We start from the raw sequence: 23071 nt of genomic DNA on the forward strand, positions 1-23071 counted from the left end.
CTAGTAGATGCAAGGAAAATAGGTGGTGTTGAGATGATAATGGAGAGTTCCTGCTTGATCTAATGGTCACAGTCATTACTCTGATCAGGTTAGCTGTTACCACAAGAATATGAGCCCAGTGTTGCTACACTCAATTTTTCTTTTTCTTTCTTCTTCTTCTTTTTTTTTTTAAGATTTTATTTATTTTAGAGAGAAATAGAGAGAGAGCTTGCATAAGCAGCGGAAGGAGCAGAGGGAGAGAGAGAATCTCAAGCAGACTCTGCACTGAGCACGGAGCCCCACGCCGGGCTTGATCTCATGACCCAGAGATCATGCCCTGAGCCGAAATCAAGAGTTGGACGCTCAACAGACTGAGCCACCCAGGTGCTCCTTCACTTGATTTTTCATGAGAAAAGTTTAGCAACTAATTCAAAATTTAAAAACATTGTTTAGGGGGGGAAAATTCTGTAGACTATGAACAGGCCACCATCAGTTTGTGATGCCAATTTTAGACCAATCTTTCCATTTCCTTGGGCCTCAATTTTCCCATCCTTATTTATGTTTTTAATATTTTTTGTTTTATGTGACAGAGAGAGAGAGAGAGAGCACAAGCAGGGGGAGCAGCAGGTAGAGGGAGAGGGAGAAACAGGTTCCCCACTGAGCAGGGAGCCTGACGTGGGGCTCGATCCCAGGACCCTGGGATCATGACCTGAGCCAAAGGCAGACGCTCAACCGACTGAGCCACCCAGGAGCTCCCAATTTTCCCATCCTTTTTTTTTTTTTAAGATTTTATTTATTTACTTCAGAGAGTGACAGAGTGAGAAAGAGAGAGGATGAGAAGGGGGAGGGTCTGAGGGAAAAGCAGGCTCCCTACTGAGCAGGGAGCCTGATGTGGGACTCGATCCTGGGACTCCAGGATCATGACCTGAGCCAAAGGCAGTCACTTAACCAACTGAGCTACTCAGGCACCCCAATTTTCCCATCCTTAAATTGAAGGGATGGGAGGTGGTCTCTAAAGTGCCTCTTAGTTTTGACTCTAGATATATACACACAAAGATATGGCAAAGAGATCTATGACTTTGTAATATTTACTTCTTTTCCCTGGAACAGAATGGAAAAAGATTTCAGAAGTTATCAATAGGTCTTACCCATAAGAAAAGTATCTTTCTCTGATAAAGAGTTTAACATTTTTAGCTATACTACATGAACTTACTTTTCTTCATTAGCCTCTGAAGACATCCCATCCATTTTTGAAGAAAACCTTTTTCTGTAACAAACACACAACATTAGAAAAGGTGAGAAAGAAAGAAAAGAAGTTAAAAACTATGAAGAGATTAATAGCAAAGTTGTAACTTCAGGATTACTTTCTGGGAGAAGACTGAAAAAAAGGGAAGAAAAAGCTACACTATGGGGCTATAAAACATGACAAATTTTGAGTTTAAAGTACTCCATTATAATTGATACTTCTGGAAAATTCTCATATTCAAGATAAAAATCAGTGACTAACTGATTGGGATGATAAGGGCATTAATGGTTCAAAAAAAATTTGGCCTACTTTATAAGAATTTATGGATTATATAATAATTTAACCCCACAGTGAAATCAATTAGGTATCAAAATATACTGGATGTGCATAATATACATATTTATGTTATGAAAATTCAACTATAAGTACTCAGCAAAAAAACTTTAAGACATAAAAATAACATTTGAAAGAGTGTAGCTGAATGTGAGAGTCCAAGATGGCAGAGGAGTAGGAGACCTTAATTTCCTCTCGTCCCAGGAATCCAGCTAGAAAGCTATCAAATCATTCTGAACACCTGCAAACTCAAACAGAGATTGAAGAAAATAATAGCTGCAACTCTACAAATAGAAAAGTGACCACTTTCTGCAAGGTAGGCGGTGCGGAGAAGTGAATCCAAGGCAATATATGGGAGGGCAGACCACAGGGCAGGGAGCCTCCCTCAACGGGCTACTGGCAAGTGATATAGCAGTGGAGCACAAAATTGGAACTTCTAGAAATCTGCTCCGGTGAGGGATGTCACTTAGGCTGCTAAGCGGGGATGGAATCCTAGCTGGGGCAGTGTGGTCTCAGGATCCTCAGGGTCACAGGAAGACCAGGGGTGCCTGAGTGTGGCAGAGCTCCCAGGCATCGGAGCGGGGAAGCTGGCTACAATCAGTGAGCCGAGGAGTGGGCTCTCAGCTAGGGGTTGCCATAAGCCAGGATCCATGGCACAGTCGGGCCCCTGCTCGCAGAAGAACTGGGAAGATCCCCCTTCCTCCCTTGGGAGGAGTGGCGCAAGAGCGCACCACAGGAGTCTGATGGGTTTGGAGTCTCAAAACGGGGTCGTGTGCCTGAGATAGAGACACTCGGTCACAGGCCAGGCGAGTACTGAGTGCGGCCAGAGACCAGGGAGAGAGGAGTGATTGTTTTTCTCTGAGGCTTCACTGAGAAGTGGGGCCCAGAGTCTTCCGCTCTGGGGCTGGAGACTGAAAAGCTGCTATTTTCATTTTCATCTTCTAAAGCTGCGTGGAGAGCCTTCAGGGAACAAAAGCCAGAGAGAGCAAAGAGGAGCAGATTACTTAGCCTGGCCCCTGGCAAGGGTGGTACAATTCTGCCTGGGGCAAAGACACTTGAGAATCAACTCAATAAGCCCCTCTCCCAAAATATCAGCAAGAACATCCAGCCAAGACCAAGTTTACCGATCAATGAGAACTGCAAAACTCCAGCACATAGAAATCATGGCTTTTTCCCCATGATTCTTGTCTTTCAACTTTAATTTTTAAAATTTTCTTTCTTTTTAAAACAATTTTTATTTATTTTTTCAACCAATTTTTTTATCAACTCCTTTTTAAAATCTTTAATTTTCATTTTTACAGTCACATTCTATCCTTTCATTATATTTCATCTTATTTTATATGTGTGTATCTTATTTTGTGTCTGTGTGTGTATATATATATTGTGTATATATATATATTGTGTATAATAAATATATATATATATATAATATATATGAAAGTTTTTCTTTCTTTAAAATTTTGGGATCCAATTTCTTCTAACAGACCAAAATACACCCAAAATCTAGTGTATGGCTCTGTTCTATTTGCCCACCTGATCATATTCTCTCTTTTTCTTCTTCCTTTTTTTGCTTTTGTTTTGTTAAAGTCTTTTTAAATTTCCATTTTACAGTTACATTATATCCTTTCAATGTATTTAATTTTATTTTTGTATATATAAGTTTTTCTTTCTTTACAATTTTTAGATGTAGTTTCCTCTAACAATCCTACCAAAATACACTCAGGAGATAGTGTATTGCTTTGTTCTGTTCACCTGTCTGTTTATATCCCTTCCTTTTTGTTGTTGTTTTTCTTCTTTCTCTTTTGTTTTTTCTTGTCTTTTAATTTCCATTTTTACAGCTATATTCTATCCTTTCATTGTATTTATTTTTGTACATATATAAGTTTTTCTTTATTTACAATTTTGGGATCTAATTTTCTAAAAAACAGACCAAAATATACACAGAATCCAATGTATTGCTCTATTCTCTTCACTTATTCAATTATATTCTCTCTTCCCCTCTTTTCTTTTTCTTTTTTTCCGGTTTTGGGTCTCTTCTGATTTGTTTAGTGTATATTTCTCTGGGCTTGTTGTTGCCATATGATTATTTTGTTCTCTCGTTCATCTATTCTTCTCTGGACAGAATGACAAGATGGAAAAACACCTCAAAAAAGAGAACAAGAGGCAGTACTGACTGCCAGGGACCTAATCAGTATGGACATTAGTAAGATGTTGGAACTAGAGTTCAGAATAACGATTATAAAGATACTAGCTGGGTTTGAAAAAACATAGAAGACACTAGAGAATCCCTTCTGGAGAAATAAAAGAACTAAAATCTAACCAAGTCAAAATAAAAAAAGCTATTACTGAGAAGCAATAAAAAATGGAGGCTCTAGGATAAATGAGGCAGAAGAAAGAATTAGTGATATAGAAGACCACACAATGGAGAATAAAGAAGCTGAGAAAAAGAGAGATAAACAACTACTGGAACACGAGGGGAGAATTTGAGAGATAAGTGATACCATAAAGCGAAACAATATTAGAATAATTGGGATCCCAGAAGACGAAGAAAGAGAAAGAGGGAAGAAGGTATGTTGGAGCAAATCATAGCTGAGAACTTCCCTAATCTGGGGAAGGAAAGAGGCATTCAAGTCCAGGAGGCACAGAGAACCCCCCTCAAGATCAATAAAAATAGGTCAATACCTGGACATATAATAGTGAAGCAATGGACAGATCATCTAAGCAGATTGATAAGGAAATAAGGGCTTTGAACGACACATTGGACCAGATGAACTTCACAGATATATTCAGAACATTCCATCCCAAAGCAACAAAATACACATTCTTCTCGAGTGCACATGGAACATTCTCCAGAATAGATCACATCCTGGGTCACAAATCAGATCTCAACCAGTACCAAAAGACTGGGATCATCACATACATGGAGGCTAAAGAGCATCCTACTAAAGAATGAATGGGTCAACCAGGAAATTAAAGAAAAATTTTAAAAATTCATGGAAACAAATGAAAATGAAAACACAACTGTTCAAAATCTTTGGGATGCAGCAAAGGCAGTCCTAAGAGGGAAGTATACAGCACAACAAGCCTTTCTCAAGAAACAAGAAAGGTCTCAAATACACAACCTAACCCTACACCTAAACGAGCTGGAGAAAGAACAGCAAATAAAGCCTAAACCCAGCAGGAGAAGAGAAATAATAAAGACTAGAGCAGAAATCAATGAAACAGAAACCAAAAGAACAGTAGAACAGCTCAATGAAACTAGGAGCTGGTTCATTGAAAGAATTAATAAGACTGATAAACCCATGGCCAGACCTACCAAAAAGAAAAGAGAAAGCACCCAAATAAATCATGAATGAAAGAGGAGAGATCACAACTAACACCAAAGAACTACAATTATAAGAACATATTATGAGCAACCATAGGCCAACAAATTAAACAATCTGGAAGAAATGGATGCATTCCTAGAGACGTATAAACTACCAAAACTGAACCAGGAAGAAATAGAAAACCTGAACAGGCCCATAACCAGCAAGGAAATTGAAGCAGTAATCAAAAATCTCCCAACAAACAAGAGCCAGGGCCAGATGGCTTCCCAGGGGAATTCTACCAAACATTTAAAAAAGAATTAATACCTATTCTTCTGATACTGCTTCAAAAAATAGAAATGAAAGGAAAACTTCCAAACTCTATGAGGCCAGCATTACCTTCATCCCAAAACCAGACAAAGACCCCACCAAAAGGGAGAATTACAGACCAATAGCCTGATGAGCACGGATGCCAAAATTCTCACCAAGATACTAGCCAATAGGATCCAACAGTACATTAAAAGGATTATTCACCACAACCAAATGGGATTTATTCCTGGGCTGCAAGTTTGGTTCAACATCCACAAATTAATCAATGTGATATACACATTAATAAAAGAAAGGACAAAAACTACAGGATATTCTCAATAGATGCAGAAAAAGCATTTGACAAAGTACAGCATCCTTTCTTGATTAAAACTCTCCACAGTGTAAGAATAGAAGGAACATATCTCAATAGCATAAAAGCCATATAAAAAAACACACAGCAAGTATCATTCTCAATGGGGAAAAACTGAGAGCTTTTTTCCTAAGGTCAGGAACATGACACGCCTGTCCACTCTCACTACTGTTGTCCTAGCCTCAGCAATCAGACAACATAAAGAAATAAAAGGTATCCGAATTGGCAAAGAAGAAGTCAAACTCTCACTCTTTGTAGATGACATGATACTCTATGTGGAAAGCCCAAAAGACTCCACCCCAAAATTGCTAGAACTCATACAGGAATTCAGCAACGTGGCAGGATATAAAATCAATGCACAGAAATCAGTTGCATTTCCATGCACTAAGAATGACACAGAGAAAGAGAAATTAAGGAATTGATCCCATTTACAATTGCGCCAAAAAGGGGCGCCTGGGTGCCCAGTCGTTAAGCGTCTGCCTTTGGCTCAGGTCATGATCCCAGTGTCCTGGGATCAAGCTCCGAGTCGGGCTCCCTGCTCCGCAGGAAGCCTACGTCTCCCTCTCCCACTCCCCCTGCTTGTGTTCCCTCTCTCGCTGTGTCTCTCTCTGTCAAATAAATAAATAAAAAATCTTAAAAAAAAAAAACAAAAAAACAATTGCACCAAAAACCATGAGATACCTAGGAATAAACCTAACCAAAGAGGCAAAGGATCTGTACTCTGAAAGCTATAGAACACTCATGAAAGAAATTGAGGAACACAAAGAAACTGAAAAATGTTCCATGCTCATGGATTGGAAGAACAAATATTGTTAAAATGTCTATGCTACCCAGAGCAATCTATACATTCAATGCAATCCCTGTCAAAATACCATCAACATTTTTCACAGAGCTGGAACAAAGAATCCTAAAATTTGTATGGAATCATAAAATAGCCAAAGGAATGTTGAAAAAGAAAAGCAAAGCTGGAGGCATCACAATTCCAGCCTTCAAGCTCTATTACAAAGCTGTCATCATCAAGACAGTATGGTACTGGCACAAAAACAGACACATAGATCAATGGAACAGAATAGAGACCCCAGAAATGGACCCTCAACTCTATGGTCAACTAATCTTCAACAGAGCAGGAAAGAATGTCCAATGGAGAAAAGACAGTCTCTTCAACAAATGGTGTTGGGAAAATTGGACAGCCACATGCAGAAGAATGAAACTGGATCATTTCCTTACACCAAACACAAAAATAGACTCAAAATGGATGAAAGACCTAAATGTGAGACAGGAATCCATCAAAATCCTAGAGGAGAACACAGGTAGCAAACTCTTTGACCTCGGCCGCAGCAACTTCTTGCTAGACACGTCTCCAAAGGCAAGGGAAGCAAGGGCAAAAATGAACTATTGGGACTTCATCAAGATAAAAAGTCTTTGCACAGGAAAGGAAACAGTCGACAAAACCAAAAGACAACCAACAGAATGGGAGAAGATATTTGCAAATGTCTTATCAGATAAAGGGCTAGTATCCAAAATCTATTAAGAACTTATCAAACTCAATACCCAAAAAAGAAAAAATACCATCAAGAAATGGGTAGAAGATATGAACAGACATTTCTCCAAGAAGACATACAAATGGCCAACAGACACATGAAAAAATGCTCAACATCATTCATCATCAGGGAAATACAAATCAAAACCACGATGAGATACCACCTCACACCAGTCAGAATGGCTAAAATGAACAAGTCAGGAAACAACAAATGTTGGCAAGCATGTGGAGAAAGGGGAACCCTCTTACACTGCTGGTGGGAATGCAAGCTGGTACAGCCACTCTGGAAAACAGTATGGAGGTTCCTCAAAAAGTTAAAAATAGAGCTACTCTACAACCCAGCAATTGCACTACTAGTTATCTACCCCAAAGATACAAATGTAGTGATCTGAAGGGACACCTGCACCCCAAAGTTTATAGCAGCAATGTCCACGATAGCCAAACTATGGAAAGAGCCCAGATGTCCACCAACAGATGAATGGATAAAGAAGATGTGGTGTACACACACACACACACACACACACACACACACTGGAATATTACTCAGCCATCAAAAAAAATCTTGCCATTTGGAATGACGTGGATGGAACTAGAGGGTATTATGCTAAGTGAAATAAGTCAATCAGACAATTATATGATTTCACTCATGTGGAATTTAAGAAACAAAACAGAGGAGCATAGGGGAACGGAGGGAAAAATAAAACAAGACGAAATCAGAGAGGGAGACAAACCATAAGAGACTCTTAACCATAGGATACAAACTGAGGGTTGCTGGAGGGGAGGAGGATGGGGTGATAGGGTAACTGGGTGACAGGCATTAAGTAGGGCACGTGAGATAATGAGCCCTGGGTGTTATATACAACTGATGAATCACTGAATTCTACCTCTGAAACTAATAATACACTATATGTTAATTAATTGAATTTAAATAAAATAAAATTTAAAAAATTAAATTAAAAAAATTTTTAAAAACCAACAGCGAACATCACCTTAATGGTGAAACTTTGAAGATTTCCCTCTGAGATCAAACAGGTATGACACCTATTTCCAATTCTGTTCATCCCCAAATCTTAGTAGTTCTATTTCCAATATTTACCCCAAATGAATTCACTGCTATCTTCAGTGCCTCCATCACCGTTTCAAGCTTATTATCTCTCATGTAAATTATTGCAATATTTACCTTAATGGTCTCCCTACTTTCACTCTTATCCTCCATAGTCTCTTCTCTACATAGACAGTTATCTTCTTAAACATAAGTTACATTTAAGAGACTCCATACTTAAAACCCTTTAATGGCTTCCAATGGCTTCCCGTGGTAATGAGAATAAACTCTTCACCAGGACTTATAAAGCTCTCCAAGATCTGGTTCTCCACTTGCCTTTCAGACTTCACACTTCATCTCATGCCACTGTCTTCCTCACTATTCTAGCCACACTGGCACTTTTATTCCTGTACACACAAAGCTCTTTCCCAAGCCACTGAATTTATATTTGCTATTCTCTCTTGGCAAAAAAAGCTAAGAAAAGCACTCTTTGTAGCATTGCGTATGTCTCTTTTGTAGCATTACCACAACTGCAATTTAAAAGCCTGTTATGTAAATCAGTTATTCCTAGTATTTCCCCAAACTACCTGTGCCCCAAGAGTAAATTCTATGTGAATAAGGCTGGTGTCTCTTATGCTCACTGTTACATTCTGAGAAACTAGCACATGCTTTGTAAATAATAGGAGCTCAATATATATTTGCTGAATGAGTAATTAAGAAACAATCTTTTAAGTTACCTTTACAATCACTTGCCTAGTTTTTCTCCTTCTGGGAATATTTTCAAATTCAGTGACGTATTCAAAATTCACAGATAAAAATATTAAATACTATCAAATCAGGATCACCTAAACATCTTCACTGTTTGAAATAGTCATTGAACATCATTCCTGTCTAATCTGCAGACCAGGTGGCATTTAAGTAAGTGATGAGATTCAAAGCTTATTGAAATCCTCCTTTTTAAAAAAAAATTCTATTTATTATACAACTATAAGTTCCACCATCAACAGAAATAGGGTACCCCAGATCATCATGTTAAACTTCATTTGTAAAATGCTGTTACGGTTGAACTCTTGGTCACTGCCACATTAACTAATTATTGGTTCTAAATCTGTACACCTGGCACTCAGGGGTGCTACAGCATACTCACAGAAGTGTCCTGGGTTATTTTAAATTTTTGAGAGAAACAGCAATTTTTGACATCTGTCAGGCACTGTGTGAACTACTAGCTCAAAATAGTACCCATTTGTATTACATTCATTTTGATAATATATTATTGCAAAGCTGGATTTTTGGCAGTTGTTATGAAGCAAGTACTTTTTATCAGTGTGGTACTGGAAATGAGGGTGGCAGTGTCCTATATGATTCCAAGATTTGAGAAGTTGTGTAGTGTTCAACAGGCACACACAGCCATTTAGTAAATAACTGTGATTATTTAAGCATAAAATAAAAATATTATCTTTTCTTTCAATTTATGCATATTATTTTTTTTCAAATGGCTACTAAGCGGTTAGGACATAAATTTATTTCAACTTAACAACTTTTTAAGTTGTTTGGACCTAATGACTTAATAAATGGAACTGTTAGTTATTTCTTTTGATCTAAGGGCACCAATGAGCCAAGAAAGCTTGGGAATTACTAGTCTAACTAATCCAGAAGTCTTCAAACTACAGGGCCCAAATGGGCCCTTAAGAGTGTTTTTTGTTTTGTTCTACATTTTGAATGGGTTGTAGAAAACAAAACAAAAAAGAAAAAACATAACAAAACAAAAAAACAGAGAACATACCAGAGACCATGCTGGTGACCACGTGAAATGCAAAACCTCAAACATTTACTTTCTGACTCTGGCTACTCCTGCATTTCACTACCAATTTCTAGGGTTAATGTATTCCACTGTGTCCACTGATAACGGGGCTCTAGACCTGTGCTATCTGATACAGTAGCTATTTAAATTTAATTTAAATGAAATAAAACTTAAAATTCAGTTCTTTAGTCACAATAGCCACATTTCATGTGTTCAGTTGTCATTTGTAACTAGTGGTGAACGATGCTGGACAGTGCAAATATAAAACATTACCATTATCACCGAAAGTTTTATTGGACAGCACTATCAATACGTAGATTATCTTCTACTATGCTCTCTTATTCAGCATCAAGCATGTCACTGATTCTACCACTCCAAACATTTTTGTATCTATTTGTCATCTTGTAAACATTTCCAGCCATTCACATAGTCAAGGAGAATCATACTGCTTTGAACCCAACCTTTAATTAGCAAAATCTTACATTGACTCATCTCTGTAAGGCATCCTTCCCTTCAAGTTCCACCTCAAATGCCCCTTTCTCCACAAAGCCTCCTCTAGTCTCCAGGGCCAAAAGCATCAAACAAACTCTCCTTTTTCTGTGCTCCCATACCACCTTACAAAGTCCTATAATCCTTTACATTGTCTTGTATTATAGTTATTTGTGAATGTTAATTATTTTCTCTTTTGGACTGAAAATCCCTCCAGATTAGGGACTCTGAATCATTCGCTCCCGGCCCTAGCACAAGACAAGGGACCCACTAAATATCTGAGGAATTCGACTGATCCAATTCAATTGAAGTGAAAACTTCAATCTTAATATCTAGCTAGAGTAAGCTCTGCTCTGGTTTTCTCCGTCATCTCTCTACAAACTTATCTCTAAAATTCCAATCGGCAATATTTGAGAATTTTTTCCCTTAAACTCAGTACTGAGATAAGCAGCAAGAAAAAGGGGCTTTAATAAGCTCCGAGCTACTAATGGACACAGGGAGATATTTTCAAAACTCGTTTGTGGCTTACTAATACTGGCTTTATCTGTTAATGTTATTGCAACTGCAGGAAACCGAATGTCTGTTTAGTGCTGCCAGTAAATAAACTGCGACGAGCCGAGCGCTTAAAACCACTCAACGCTGTCACTTCACTTATAGCTACAAAAAGACCGAGTCGGAAATACAAACCGCCGGGAGTCCCCTAGGGAAGGGGTGCGAGGCACAGTCCCGGAGCCCTGACAGAAGATGGCGGGGCGCCGCGGACCGACAATCCGAGCAGGCCCGAGGGGCTCAGGTGTGGAGGGAGAAGTGCTAGGGAAGAGGAAGGCGCACAAAGTGTAGGCTCAGGTGGGCAAAGAGCCCCGCAAACCGGCAGAAACTTCTACTCTGGGCCCAGCGCTTTCGGAGACCGCCTGGCGGAGGGAGCGTCCCCACGACCCACCACCGAGCCTTCAGAGCGCCCAGAAAAAACCTAATGCCCACCGCCCCGGAAGCCTAGAACGAAAGGGTCATTCTCTTTACCCACCGCAGTCCAGCTGCTTGACAAATGGTCCTCAGATTTGTTTGGGGTCCGCGCGCTCCTCAAAGAGCGAGCCCGCCGCCGCCCACCGACTAACCTCACAACGCCCAGACTACTTCAGTGAAGTATTCAAATCTAACCGCCTAGCTGTTACACATGCGCAAAGCCGCTCTACGCGTCGGCTCCGCCCCTTATACTCCGGAGCAACCCCCTTCCTGACTCCTTTAATCAAACTTCCTTCCCAGTCTGTATATCAATTTTATTTCCTTAAAGTCTATCTTATTTTCCACCGAATTTTCCTTTGTCCCGCTCCATTGCAGATCCTTCACATCGTGGGAGCAGCCATCTTCTTTTGATTACTTGCTGTAAAAATGATCAGACCTTTGTTTCCGTACAAAATGGCGGCTTCCATAACATTGCGTCACATCCCCCTAGTATTACTCCCTATAGCTACCAGGAAGGACTGAGCTTCGGGGACGAGGTGGCCGAGTGGTTAAGGCGATGGACTGCTAATCCATTGTGCTCTGCACGCGTGGGTTCGAATCCCATCCTCGTCGATTGTAGCTTTTTGCCTCAGATGAATGTAAATTTATTTGCGAGTGAAAACAGTTGATTATTCCAGTTACGGTTTACTACTCGATTTACTCTGGGAGCATCAATGTCTGCTTTGAGGTATTTGGAAGACAGCTTTTGGAGCATTCTAACGTCCCAGATAAACAAGAGGGAAAGAAACATCCCAGAAGACGTGTGTGCTTCATTTATTATCTTTTTATATGAAGTAAACAACAGTGCAAAGAATTCCATGTTAAATTAACCTAGCTTCTGAGTGAGGGACTTCAGTTACCATAAACCCCTTACCGCGGAGTTTTTAATACCTCTCCTTACTATGACATACCAGGTTATCACTGCAAAAGCTACTATAAGACACAGTGTTCAAGATTCTCTTCCAGACCCCAGCAGGCTGCATGTGCTCAAGAAAAGTATACATTGGGAAACATTAAAAAGATGTTGACAACATGCAGAAACTTAGTATCTAGAAGCCAGAGACTGAAGACCTGAAACATGGCTACCTTACCACGGAAGAAAGTGTTAAACCTGTTCTTAGATTTAAACAGAGAGGGAGACACAGAGGACAGAAATAGAATAGAGGGGTTCCCCTCTTCAAAGGTCATCAGGCACATTCATTCAACTCATATTAACCTTTATTTATCCAGTATTTATTATCTACAGGCACCACGATGAATTATATCACTTTAACTCGTCATAACCCTATGATCATGATAGACATTTTTATTACTCCTTTTTACAGATGAGGACACTGGAAGATAAACTTGTCCTAGGTTATACAGCTTCTATAACTATGTAAGAAAGGGCAGTGTAATCCAAGTCTGTCGAACTCTGCTGGGTCTTAACCTCCATTCAATACCGTGCTGGAGATTAGTATTTAGTGCTCATTAATCCCTTGCAGAAATGATTTACCTGTTCTCTCTCCCATGAGGCTGTGCACACTGCATACCTGGCACCTGGCTGGTGCTTCAGCAAGGTTTGCAGCACTGAGAGTAGGCAGTTGGCCCACTGCTGGGGTTCCTCCCCAGGTAAATCCAAATCCCTTGGGGATATTGATGCCTGTGTTGAGAGCTTTGGGTCGCCCCAGCACCTGTCTTCAGCCTTGCTCTCCAATCCATTTGCCACCTGCTCTTAAGAAGGGTTTCTATCCCGGTTGCACACATTCATAAGGAGTCCATTAGAGTCCACATTCATAAGAATTCAATTGGTTATTTGGTTGGAGGAAAAAGTGCATCTTTATTTTCACTAATCTATCATTGAAAGTACTGCCTTCAATAAAGGTAAGCAATGAACTATAGTAATATTAACCTTAACTGTAATTTTGTTACCAAGAGAAATCACATATTTTTATATCCCATTACCTGCTCATCACTATTTCAAATAAATTATTAGACCTGCCATTAAGTTATGCATTCCTAAAGAAGTACATACAGTATTATATTATTATATCACAGATATTAAAAATATTTCGATAACTGTATTCCAACATAATTGTTGCCTTTGTATTCCAACAAACTTAATTTTATGCATTTAAAAACAACATCCTGAGAAGGGACCTAGTGACTTCACCAGACTGCCAAAGGGGTCTATGTCACAAAAAAAGTTAAGAACCTCTGAGACTTTTCTAAAGTGCCCTGAACACACTGATCTTAACTTGTTCTGAACTCAGATTTACTCTCTACGCCCAAGACCTATGCTATTCCTACTCCTCTCCCTGGAACATGTTTCTGCTCCCCTGTACCTCCTTCCCATTCACCTCTGCCTGCCTGGTTCCTGCTCCTCCTTTAGATCTTAGTTTAGATATCATCCCCATCAACAAGTCTCCCTTTGCCCTGCAACCTGCAGCCCCGTCTTAGATTCCCTGTAACTAGTCCCTGTGCTTTCTCTTGCTTCTGGAACTTTGCACTCCTCCTGGTTACTCCTGGGTTTCCCCCAGCATTTGCCAGACAGTATTTAAATGCCCTATCAGGGGGCACCTGGGTGGCTCAGTCGTTAAGCGTCTGCCTTCGGCTCAGGTCATGATCCCAAGGTCTCAGATCGAGCCCCGCATCGAGCCCCGCATCGAGCCCCGCATCGAGCCCCGCATCGGGCTCCCTGCTCCGCGGGAAGCCTGCTTCTCCCTCTCCCACTCCCCCTGCTTGTGCTCACTCTCTCGCTGTGTCTCTCTCTGTCAAATAAATGAATAAAATCTTTAAAAAATAAATAAATAAAATCTTAAAAAAAAATTAAATAAATGGCCTATTGGGACTGCTACCTCTCTAAAGACGGGCAAGACTGCATCACTTCTGAGTTATGCCTGCTTCTTGCAGTGACGACTTCCTATGGAAAACTGATAAGATCTATCAATGTATCAGATCTTATAAGATCTATCAAAGTGAGTGGATTACTTTCCCAAAGGAACATCTTCAGCTGTAGAAATTCTGAAAATACAAAGCACTGGAAGTGGCTAGAGGGAAAAAAAAAAAAAAACAGACTTGTGAATGGAAACTCATTTTTCTGTTCTTCAGCTCTTTACCTATTTTCATGCTTAGTTCATTCATGATTTCTTTCATATGAAATTTCAGTAATAATTGCTATGACAGTTCCAGTGTTTTGCACTTCTGTAATCTCTTCACCTGTAAGAACTGTGCTTACTTGTAACTTTTTCTAAGAGAATCAAAAGAATCAACAACATGCCAGATTATTTAAAAACTCAGGGTGGGCTGGTGGGGACCTTGGATTAGTAATGGAAAAATACATTTGTAATAAGGCAGTAAGAGTTAGAGGCGCCATCTACTGGCGCAGCTGCAACTGCAAGACTTGGACAAGGTACTTCTAGAGGAATGGCTGCTACCTTTGGAAAGATCTCTATTACTCCCTGAAATTTGTCAACAAACCACAGGTCAGGGAAACCATTCTCCATCAACACCAGGGTTCTTCTTCACAAGGCCTATCCTGAACTTTTGCAGGGCTCCTCACCCTCTGGAAGACCACGAGAGAAAAAAATCATTGCGCAGTCAAAGGTGTTACCAAGGTATTCCAACTTACTTCTTCAGGGCCCAGGAGTGGGCCTTCATTCTCCAAGTCCAGCTTCAGGAAGACCCACTGTCCTCGGAGAATGAGGTGCTCTGGGAAGAACGATTCAGTGTTTAACTGGTGATGGTCAGCAGCCCTTCTAGGACATAGCTTTGAAGGAAGAATTGAAATCCAAAGAATTTGGTTTTGGTTTTGGGTTTTTTGTTTTGTTTTGGTGGGCCCCCAGTTTGTTTTTTAATTCTTGCATGAAAAACCAGACCTTGGGCTGCAAAGCTTGCAAAGATTGGTTTTGAGGGCGCCTGGGTGGTTCAGTTAGTTAAGCGACTGCCTTCGGTTCAGGTATGATCAAGTCCCGCATCGGGCTCCCTGCTCAGCGGGGAGTCTGCTTCTCCATCTGACCCTACCCCCTCTCATGCTCTCTCTCTCTAAAATAAATAAATAAAATCTTAAGAACAAAACAAAACAAAAATCTCTTTAAAAAAAAAAAGATTGGTTTTGAGAGGCAGGCAATGACGGAAGTGAGTTCAGTCTGTTCCTACCATTAGGAAGTATGGTCTCACTGGAGAACCATTTCTGGGAAGACAGTCATGACAAGGCCTGAAGAAGTTCAAGAGTGAATCCAGTTATTCTTTGTGCCTGCAACACCAACTGGAAATTATTTTTCTTTGCTCAGATCATTCCCTGAGCTGCATGCTATCACACGAAAGCATCCCCTTTGTGGTAACAGCTTCTGGGGATGCCTACTGAGTTGAAAACTAAATGTTTTCATATTGAAGATCAATAGAGCAAAAACTGAAATCCAGTTTAGAGTAACGTTGCTTAGGAAAGACAACATGAATAAATGCTAATAGATTAAGGGAACTGGGGAGTAACACTTGCTATATCCCCTTGTTTTGTGTCTTCTGCTGAGGTAGCTCTGGATAGTTAGCAAACAACAACCAGTTACATCTTTCCTTCTCATCACATTGAGGAGGAGCAATGCCCCAGATTTCTAAACTCCAAAATTTGCATTTGAAATCTTCCAGAAAGTAGTAAAACTGGACCAAACCCAACTCCAAAAGGGTGAAGTTAATGGATGAAGGCAAGACCTGAGGATGTGACCAATGATTCCATGGAATTAGAAACAGAAGCAATAATTTTTTTTGATTGTGATACTATAGGGCAGTAAGTGTTTTATATTTCTCTTTGAGTCATTAACGCTGAGCACTTTTTCCTCCTTCAGCTTCCTCAAGGATTTTTACTTTCTTGAAATTCTTACCTAAATGTTTTGATTTATGTTTACCGATTCCTTTAGTAAATACTTAGAAGTGTTACTGATGGACAGATGAAGGCTGCATTTGTTCTGAATTATGACAGCATGCAAATGACTAAAATGGACTATTAAGAGAGACCAAGTCATCTCAATTATCAACTTCCTGTTGCTATATAGCTATGGATTTAGAATTCTGATTTTTAAATTCTTGAATGACACAAAACTTGACATGTGAAAAAAAAATTTTTTTCTAGCTTTTAAAAAGTTGAGGGGTGGGGTGCCTAGGTGCTTTGGTTGAGCATCCAACTCTTGGTTTTGGCTCAGGTCATGATGAGGGTCATGAGATCAAGCCCCGCATCAGCTCTGCACTCAGCAGGAAGTCGGCTTGAGATTCTTGCTGTCTCCATCTGCCCCCCCCCACACACACACACCGCTCTCTCTCTCTCAAATAAATAAATGAATCTTAAAAAAAAAATTTGAGGGGAGCCTGGCTGGCTCAGTCAGTGGAACATGTGACTCTTGATCTTGAGGTTGTGGGTTTGAACCCCAGGTTGTGTGTATAGATAACTTAAAAATAAGATCTTAAAAAAAAAAGAAAAGCTGAAATAGGTCCTGGACAATGGTTTCTGTGTACTCACTGAAAGGATCACTGCCAATAAACTCGCCTTTCGATGACTGCCTGCAGTCATTTTTGGTATAACATAGCAAATAACAGAGGCAGCCCTTATTTTAGCATCATGGGCTAAATTACAGAATTGTCTCGTAGTTCTGGAGACTAGAAGTCTGAGATCAAGGTGTCAACACGGTTTGTCCTTCTGAGGCCTGTGAGGGTGAATCTGTTCCACAACATTTTCCTAGCTTCTGGTAGTTTGCTGACAATTCTTGGCATTCCTTGGCTTGTAAAATTCTTAATTCTTACAATTTTGCCTCAATTTTGATTCTGGGAAATTCAGCATTTAGGATAGGATATAAAGCTATTTTTTTTACAATTCTTAACCTACCTTAACTTCAACATTTAGAATGTTGTAAAGTTTACAGGAAAAATAACCTGAAAAAAATGTATCATTTATTATTTACTTGAATACTGAAGTATTTTCAAAAATCTGTCAAGGGGCGCCTGGGTGGCTTAGTCAGTTAAGCATCCAACTTGGTTTGGCTCAGGTCATGATCTCAGGGTCCTGGGATCAAGCCCCACATTGAGCCCTATGTCGGGCTCCATGCTCAGCGTGGAGTCCGCTTGAGATTCTCTCTTTCTCCCTCTCCTCTGCCCCTCCCACTCATGCAGTTTCTCTTTCTCAAATAAATAAAATCTTAAAAAAAAAATCTGTGTCTAGATGCCATGATATTAAGTTTTAGGAAATGGCAAGGCACAGAGCTCTCTATATCTGAAAGCATGCCAGATCTAGAACACCAAAGCCATAAACTGCATTTAGATCCCTGTTCTTTTATGATAAAGAGCAGTGTTTGGATCTGCTAAGGCATATTAAAGTGGCCACTTTCACAAATTATTATATATTGCTTATCATTATACTCCCCCAAATACCAGATATATGGTGCTCTCTATCCCTGGTGAAAGTGATCTGTGGCCCAAGCACTTGCGAGTGGTACCACCAGCTACACGGAGGTCAAAGAGACCTTAGGAGTTGTCATGGGGTGACTAAAAGAGGAGAGTCACTATTTCAGAGATAACCAAAGGTTAAACAGAGAGAAGTCTTTCAACATTTTTTACTTAAATTTTTTATCTTGAAAAATATTATACAATGATACAATATATATGTAATATATCCTGTGTACAATTTTTTTTTAAAGATTTATTTATTTGACAGAGAGATACAGCGAGAGAGGGAACACAAGCAGGGGGGTGGGAGAGGGAGAAGCAGGCTTCCCGCGGAGCAGGGAACCCGATGAGGGGCTCGATCCCAGGACCCTGAGATCATGACCTGAGCTGAAGGCAGACGCTTAACGACTGAGCCACCCAGGTGCCCCTATCCTGTGTACAATTTAAAGGAACAATAATAAAACCTATGCCATGTAAACATGACCCAGCTTAAGAAACACCTTTGAAGCTTCCCATGTGCCCCTCCCTGCTGCCATCCTCCCACCAGAGAGAACTACTCAACTTGGTGTTAATCATCCTCCTGCTTTTCTTTTTTTTATTTTAAAGTTTTTTATTTATTTAAGTAATCTCTACACTCCATGTAGGGCTTGAACTCATGACCCCAAGATCAAGAGTTGCATGTTCCTCCAACTAAACCAGCCAGATGCCTCCATTCTCTTGCTTTTCTTAACCAAATATACATGTATATATATCTCTAAAAATGTTCAGTCTTACCTCCTTTTTAAATTTTATATAAATGGATTCATATTATATTTATTCATCTGTGATTTCTTTCATTCAACATTACTTTATCCATATAATTCATTCATTTTCACTGCTGCTTAGTATACAATTGTCTGAATACACAGTTGGATATCCATTCTCTTATGGATGGATATTTTGGTTGTCTCTTGTTTTTTGCTATTGCAAGAATGCTACTGTGAATGTTCCCATACATGTCTCCTGGGGTATGTGTACAGGTGACTCTCTAGTTGTACTTCTAGCTACCATTAATTGGATAGAGCCAAATCACTAATTACATGTCCAACTTTACTAGGCAATTCTTACAGTTTGGTGTGGTTAATGGCTGATAAAAATGTTGCAGTTTTGAAAACTTGGACAAGCTTCAAATGAAAGTTACAGGAAGAGAGTACACAGAGGAATTGGAGGGGAAGCAAACAATACTCATAATCAAAGACAATATTGTTTACCTTGCACAAAGCAAGTGTTCTAAGCAGAATGAGTGCGTTAGTGATGATACCTCTGACTGCAGTAAACTTATCCATCTAAAACCTGGTCATATTCCTTAGCTGCTCTGCTTCCATCTTTGGTTTTCAATCATCCTGTGTCCTCAGTCCTGAGTACCTGTGATCCAAAGACCAAAGTTCTGAGTCCTGAGTACCAGTGATCCAAATATCAAGAGTTGCACGTTCCTCCAACTGAACCGGCCGGTTCCGCAGTCCTGAGTACCAGTGATTCAAAGACCAAAGAGACTATGAAATGAGCCCATTTTCTCTTTGGGAGAAAAGACTGAGCCAAGCAAATCTAGGTCATCCACTGAGAGATGCAGACATTCCAGGAAACCCATGGTTCCAATCCACAGTTGGAACTAAAGCCAACCTTGAAAATGCAGCTGCCTGACCAGCTGTTTCAGTCACGACATTCACCTGCTTCTGCCTCTCACACTACTTACTGGAAGGAATGTAATTGGTATAATCTTTTTGGAGGGCAGTGTGGTATTACCTATCAATAAATATTTAAAGCTATCAACCTCATAATTACACTAAAAATTTATTCTACAGAAACACTGATATGAGTGCAAACAGATCTAAGAGTGTTCACTACAGCTTGTAATCACGAAAAACTGCAAACACCTAAAATTCCACCAATAGGGGATGGATTAAATTATAGTGTCGTCACACAATGTGACACAATGAAGCTGTTAAAAAAAAAAATGTCCTACAAGAACACCTGGGTGGCTCAGTCAGTTAAGTGTCAGCCTTTGGCTCAGGTCATGATCTCTGAGTCCTGGGATCAAGTCCCGCATTGGGCTCTTTGCTCAGTGGGGAGCCTGCTTCTCCCTCTGCCTGCCGCTCCCCCTGCTTATGCTCTCTCTCTGACAAGTAAGTAAAATCTTAAAAAAGTCGTACAGAAAAGCACGTAGCAGAACAATTTGTACGGCATGATCCCATTTTTATTTAAAAAAATACATAAACATTTGTGCATCTATGAATAGAAAACAGGAAGAAAACCACTTAATTATCAATATGGTTACCTCCAGAGTAGGAGTAAGGATAGGAGGGCTATAATAAGAATTAAATTTCTAAAAAGGATATCATTTTACAAGGGAAAAAACTATAGAAAAGATCAACTGGATTCAACCTGAGCTTCCTTAGGGCATTACCTTTTTTAGAAGTTCTATATAAATAGTCTAGCACCTAGCCCACCATTTGACTGACACAGAGACCAATTATTTGACTAGTATGTGCGAGATGGAAGAACACATGCATGTGCGTGGACACACACACACAACCTCTGTTTTTTAAGTGTCTGCAGATTAGTGGAATCATTGTAGTCAGGAACTCTTGTTTACAATAAAGGCTCGTTGCAGCAATGCTGTTCAAGAGAACCTTGCACAATGAATGGAAACGTTCTCTATCTGTGCTGCCCAATATGGTAGCCACTAGACCAAATGGCTTTGAATACTGGATATGTGGCTAGTGCAATGGAATAACTGCATATTACATTTTATTTAATTAATTTAAATTTAAATAGCACATGTGGCTAGTATTAGACAATGAAGATTTGAAGGATCTGTTGAAATATATGAAAAATATACACATATACAAAATTTTGCATACCATTTCAAGATATCCAGGGACCCTCTCAAACCCATCCATGTGTCCTTACATCAGAAACCTTTGAGGCTGATTAAAAGAATGAGAATAAGATAAATGGGACTAGAAAGAGAAGGAATACAGAACTAAAGAGCCCAGATGGAAAATGCTACCATTCAGAATCCCGGAAGGCAAGAGACAAGGTATGGAGATAGCCTCTGCCTCCTTCGTCCTCCCACCACAGAGAACATTTATTCATTGTATTTTAACTGTTTACTTGTCTTCCCCACAGTGGGCTGTACACTGCAGATTATATACTCCCTAAGAGCAGGGACCACATCTAACTTATTCACCATTATATACAAAGAGCCCAGTATAAACCCAGCACACAGTTGGTACTCAAATGTCTGCTGGATGAATTTTACCAGGCATCTGATTCTTGCCTGTCCTGGGAAACAAGAGCTCCTGAGTTAAGGAGGGTCTCCATGATAAGAGGAATTGGCTGGCTCATGAGAGAGATAGGGTTTTCACAAAGTTGAGCAGATACTCAGATCCATGAAAATCTTGTCTCCCCAGGTTGTTCCTATCCCTTGTAGTTCGGAGTCCTTTGTTGATATACAAGCCATGCAAAGACTTCAGTAGTCAGTGATAGGGAGCCATACACAGAGGGCCAAATGTCCTCAAAGGCTTTCTCCTTGGATGTCTCCTGCTCTGTTTCTCTACCTCTGGAATTTGCCTGCCTTCTCTCACATTGCCCCTCTACCTGTAATTCTTCTCTTACGTCTCTACTGGGCCAATTCTAACTCATTCTGAAATGCTTCTTCCTCTGGGAAACCTGTGCTGGTACTTCCAGACAGAATTATGCCGTATCTCCACTGTTTCCCTTTGTGTTTTGCATATTTCATCATGTGTGCTCTACCATGGCAGGACCTAGTTATTTATTTTTGTATACCAGCATTAAATACTGTTTGGCATATAATAGGGGGCCAACAACCAGTATGGACCACTAAAAGAACATAAACTCAATTGTTTTTCCCTATCCACACCACCACTGCTTAGCGTGTGCTGATCAAAGTCTACAGATTAGGTGTTAATGAGCCTGTTTCATTCACCCTGAAGAAGCCTGAAAACAAAAAGTCAGGGTTCTCTTTATGGGTAAGGAAATATGTGACAGATATGTAACAAAAGGAACAGAAAGGAGAAAGTTTCCACCTGAACAGAAGTCAAAAGGCTGACCAGGCAGAAACGCAGGGCAAGAAAAAAGCAGTGAGAACATCCTCAATATGGAATTTATGAAAAGCCCACAGCTATCATCATACAATTGTGAAAGACTGAAAACTTTACCCCTAAGCCATTAACAAGACAAAGATGCCCACTTTCACTCTGCTACTTCTATTCAACAGTGTAGTGGAATCACAATGAGATATCCAGAGCAACTGGACAGAAAAAGAAATAAAAGGCATCCAATTGGAAAAGGAAGAAGTAAAATTATCTCTAGTCTCAGATGACATGAAAAAAATACACACACCCACATACATTTTAAGAATCCACACACAAAAAATTATTAAGCTAAAAAATTCAAAGTTGCAGGATTAAAAAATCAACGCAAAAATCAGTTGTAATTCTACATACTATCAATGAACAATCCAAACATAAAATTAAGAAAACAATTTATTTTATCATTTTTGGGGCATTTTAAATAGCATCAAATAAGATATGTGGGAATAAATTTAACCAAGGAGATATAAGACTTGTATGCTAGAAATGACAAAACACTGCTGGAAGAAATTAAAGATCTAAAAAAAAATGGAAAGACATCCTATTTTCATGGATTGGAAGACTTAATAATGTTAACATGGTAATACTACCTAAAAATAATTTATAGATTCAACGCGATCCCTATCAAATTCCTATCAGCCTCAGAGGCAACAAAAGCAAAAATAGACAAAGGTACTACATCAAACTTAGAAACTTTTGTGGATCAAAGGGCATAATCAATAGAACAAAAGGCAACCTATGGAGTGGGAGAAAATATTTGCAAATCATTTATCTGATAAGGGGTTAGCATCCAGAATATGTAAAGAACTACAATTCAACAACAAAAAAATCAAACAACCTGATTGAAAAATGCATAAAGGACTTGAATAGACATTTTTCTAAATGACATACAAAAGGCCAACAAGCAAAAGAAAACATGTTCAATGTCACTAATCATCAGGGAAATGTAAACCAAAACTACAATGAAATAACACCTCATACCCATAAAAAGAAAACCCAAAAAACAAAAAACAGCAAGTGTTAGCAAGGATGTGGAGAAATTAGACCACCTCTGTTTTTAGTAAGATTGTAAAATGGTGCAAATGATATGGAA

General features: G+C 39.6%; 1 protein-coding gene and 1 non-coding gene across 2 annotated transcripts in view; one reads left to right on the forward strand and one right to left on the reverse strand.

Moving 5' to 3' along the window:
• Window positions 1–11553, reverse strand: part of KNL1 (kinetochore scaffold 1) — a 64701-nt gene extending 53148 nt beyond the window's left edge. The window contains exons 1-2 of the mRNA XM_036084253.2: window positions 11439–11553; window positions 1193–1246 (exon numbers count right to left, since the gene is read on the reverse strand). Coding sequence (XP_035940146.2) covers window positions 1193–1227 — 35 coding nt within the window. The 5' untranslated portion in view covers window positions 1228–1246; window positions 11439–11553. The remainder of the gene's footprint in view (window positions 1–1192; window positions 1247–11438) is intronic.
• A 354-nt stretch (window positions 11554–11907) lies between these two features.
• TRNAS-GCU (transfer RNA serine (anticodon GCU)) lies at window positions 11908–11989 on the forward strand. The gene has a single exon. It is a non-coding gene; the product is annotated as a tRNA-Ser (tRNA).
• Window positions 11990–23071: the final 11082 nt, after the last annotated feature.

This window comes from Halichoerus grypus, chromosome 8 (genome assembly GCF_964656455.1).
Source record: "Halichoerus grypus chromosome 8, mHalGry1.hap1.1, whole genome shotgun sequence".
Taxonomy (NCBI): Eukaryota; Metazoa; Chordata; class Mammalia; order Carnivora; family Phocidae; genus Halichoerus; species Halichoerus grypus.